This window comes from Penaeus vannamei, chromosome 21, assembly GCF_042767895.1.
Source record: "Penaeus vannamei isolate JL-2024 chromosome 21, ASM4276789v1, whole genome shotgun sequence".
NCBI lineage: Eukaryota > Metazoa > Arthropoda > Malacostraca > Decapoda > Penaeidae > Penaeus > Penaeus vannamei.
This window is the reverse complement of record NC_091569.1, coordinates 254,557-257,056: the sequence shown is the minus strand read 5'-3', so window position 1 is coordinate 257,056 and position 2,500 is coordinate 254,557. Positions and strand designations below refer to the sequence as shown.

The 2,500-nt window shown below is 40.9% G+C and overlaps 1 protein-coding gene across 1 annotated transcript in view; it reads left to right on the top strand.

The window, feature by feature from the left end:
- LOC138865457 (uncharacterized) overlaps positions 1-2,500 on the top strand; it is a gene marked incomplete at its 3' end in the record, with an annotated part of 3,770 nt that overhangs the window by 1,096 nt on the left and 174 nt on the right. The window contains exon 2 of the mRNA XM_070135952.1: positions 1,866-2,500. This exon is cut by the window's right edge and continues 174 nt beyond it. Coding sequence (XP_069992053.1) covers positions 1,866-2,500 — 635 coding nt within the window. The remainder of the gene's footprint in view (positions 1-1,865) is intronic.

The window sequence follows — 2,500 nt, the reverse complement described above, 5'->3', positions numbered from 1 at the left end:
AGGAATATGGCGCATAAAGACTACCCATAGATTCGTGAAATCCAGCGTTTTTTAATGGAATTTGCCCATCGATGGACTCAATCCACTGGACTTTCGCCCACACGTTCGATGCAATGGTTACCCATTTGTCCATCGATGAACGAATGGGGGGTCCAACCCACAGAAATTCGCTGGATTCCAGTAGAATTTATGGGTAGTCTGACCGTACCTTTAGAAGGTTTTGTTGTGTGCTGGTGTTAGTCAATTTAAACTCTAGAACTAAACTAAACTTACCATTTTAAACTATGACTAGTTTAGTTGTAGTGGTTTCTACAGCATTTAGACATTAGAGCAGATCGATGTTTTCTTTGTAAATTGAAAGTTTGCACACCAAAGAAGACAACAAAATACCAGTGGAAAGGGACCCAAAACAGCATTTTTTGTACATTTAAAAAAAATACTACTGGCTTATTAAACTTTGGATAACATCGTACGAAATAAAAAATACAATAATAGTAGTAAATGCAGTATACGTAAATTCAAAGTCAATGTTCTTTATTCGGTAGCAACAGATCAAAGGACGGGATTCATTACATAAAATGTACCTTGGAAATCTGAAAACTTGAATAATCCTGTTAATCTTTAAGTCATATATCTCCACCCAGACTTTTTGCAATTTTTTATTTTTTAGCAAAATTCGCCGTTAGCTCTACCTCTGATGTTTCCTGAATGTTAATCATTGCTGACTATATGATCAATCGCGAACTATTTTCAGCTTTCAGTGTAGTTTGTAGTCTTTGTTTAGAAGAGAATTTTCAATCAGCAATTGTATTTCACTGACTCCTGTCGGATTCACTCTGCTTCAGTGGTTCCAAATCCTGCTCACCATGTAAGTGTTTTTCCCAAAAGCCTCACGGCTCCTCTGACTCTCCGCGACCCCTCTGGGGCTCGCGAACCGCGGGCTGGGAACCACTGCTTTAACAAATCTGTCTATTAAGAGGACCGTCGAACCTCACAGTGGCTTAAGTTGTTGCTTTAGCCATTTTGAGAGAATTGTATTTTCGAGGATCTTCCGCTTGCCAATCATACATCCACACACAAATGCACTTACAAAATAGTTTTTTGATATCACAGTTACAGCTGGCAGGCGCGAAGGGTCCCTCTGTTACACAGCCTCGAAGATGACTGATAATCAACGTTACTTGACGGCAAAGGATGTAAATGCAAGGAGAAAATCACATTACAACAATTATTGTAAACAGATAAATATCTATTGAAAATGAGTAAAGCAGGTAATGCTTTATACGCTTTACTCTTAATTATCTTTCTCCGCGAGATTTTTTTGCAATAAGATTCCTCAAATCACTTTGTCTCTTTACCAAAGAGAACGGGACTGGGTAAATTTGAGACAACCCATAAAAAGAAGTGTCTGTGGCAGTTTTCTCGGAAAGCTGTAGCATAAAACCCCAGACGAAATCGAAAAAAGGGACGAAAAGTTTTTCTGCATGGATCTAAGGCAGCTTACAAAACCTATTGTCGATATTATCATGGGAATATTTTTATTTTTATTTTTTCGTGTTTCGAAAAATTTGGATCAGTTTCTTTGTAATTCAAGATCTGATTGAGATGTACAATCGGTGGGAATAAAAAGGCGATCAGCAGAAGTCGATAATGCCAATACTCCCCCCAAAGTAATTCTAAATTAATTTCACTTAGCAATATTTGAACTCTTATATGTATCCAAGTTGATTTTAGTAAATGGCCTTTCTGGAAAGATTTATTCATGTGATTTCCTCTAACCTGGCTCTATCCAATACGGGGCGTCATAGATAGTGTACTAACGATGTTTAAACCGAAATAATATTGTCAATGTTGTCCTTCTACAGTTACTCTGTCAACAACGACCTCTGGAGCGCCTGTGTCTGCTTCTACCCCTCCATATGGAACAACGACTGACTCCTCAACAACTGCATCTGCTGCCTTACTTTCGAGCACTGGTGTCACTACGACTGTTCTTCCTTCTTCCACAACAACAACCGTTTGGTCTGCTGCAACAGCTGCTCTTACAACCACACCGACTGCCCCTTCTTCCACAAATGCAGCGCCTTTTCCCATAAGCATTGCTGCGACTTCTGAAGTCACAAATGTTACTTCTTCTGGCACAATCATTGATGTTCCTTCTACCACATCCGTTGTCCCTTCTACCACAAAAGCTTTTGTTCCTTCTGTAAAGACTACCGCGGCTCCTACATCCGCTGTTCCTTCCACAACGACTACCGCTGTTTCTTCTACCACGACTACCATTGTTCTTTTTACCACGACCACCGCCGTTCCTTCTACAACGACCACCGCCGTTCCTTTTACAACGACCACCGCCGTTCCTTCTACAACTACCACCTCCATTCCTTCTACAACGACCACCGCCGTCCCTTCTACAACGACCACCGCCGTTCCTTCTACAACGACCACCGCCGTTCCTTCTACAACGACCACCTCCATTCCTTCTACAACGACCACCGCC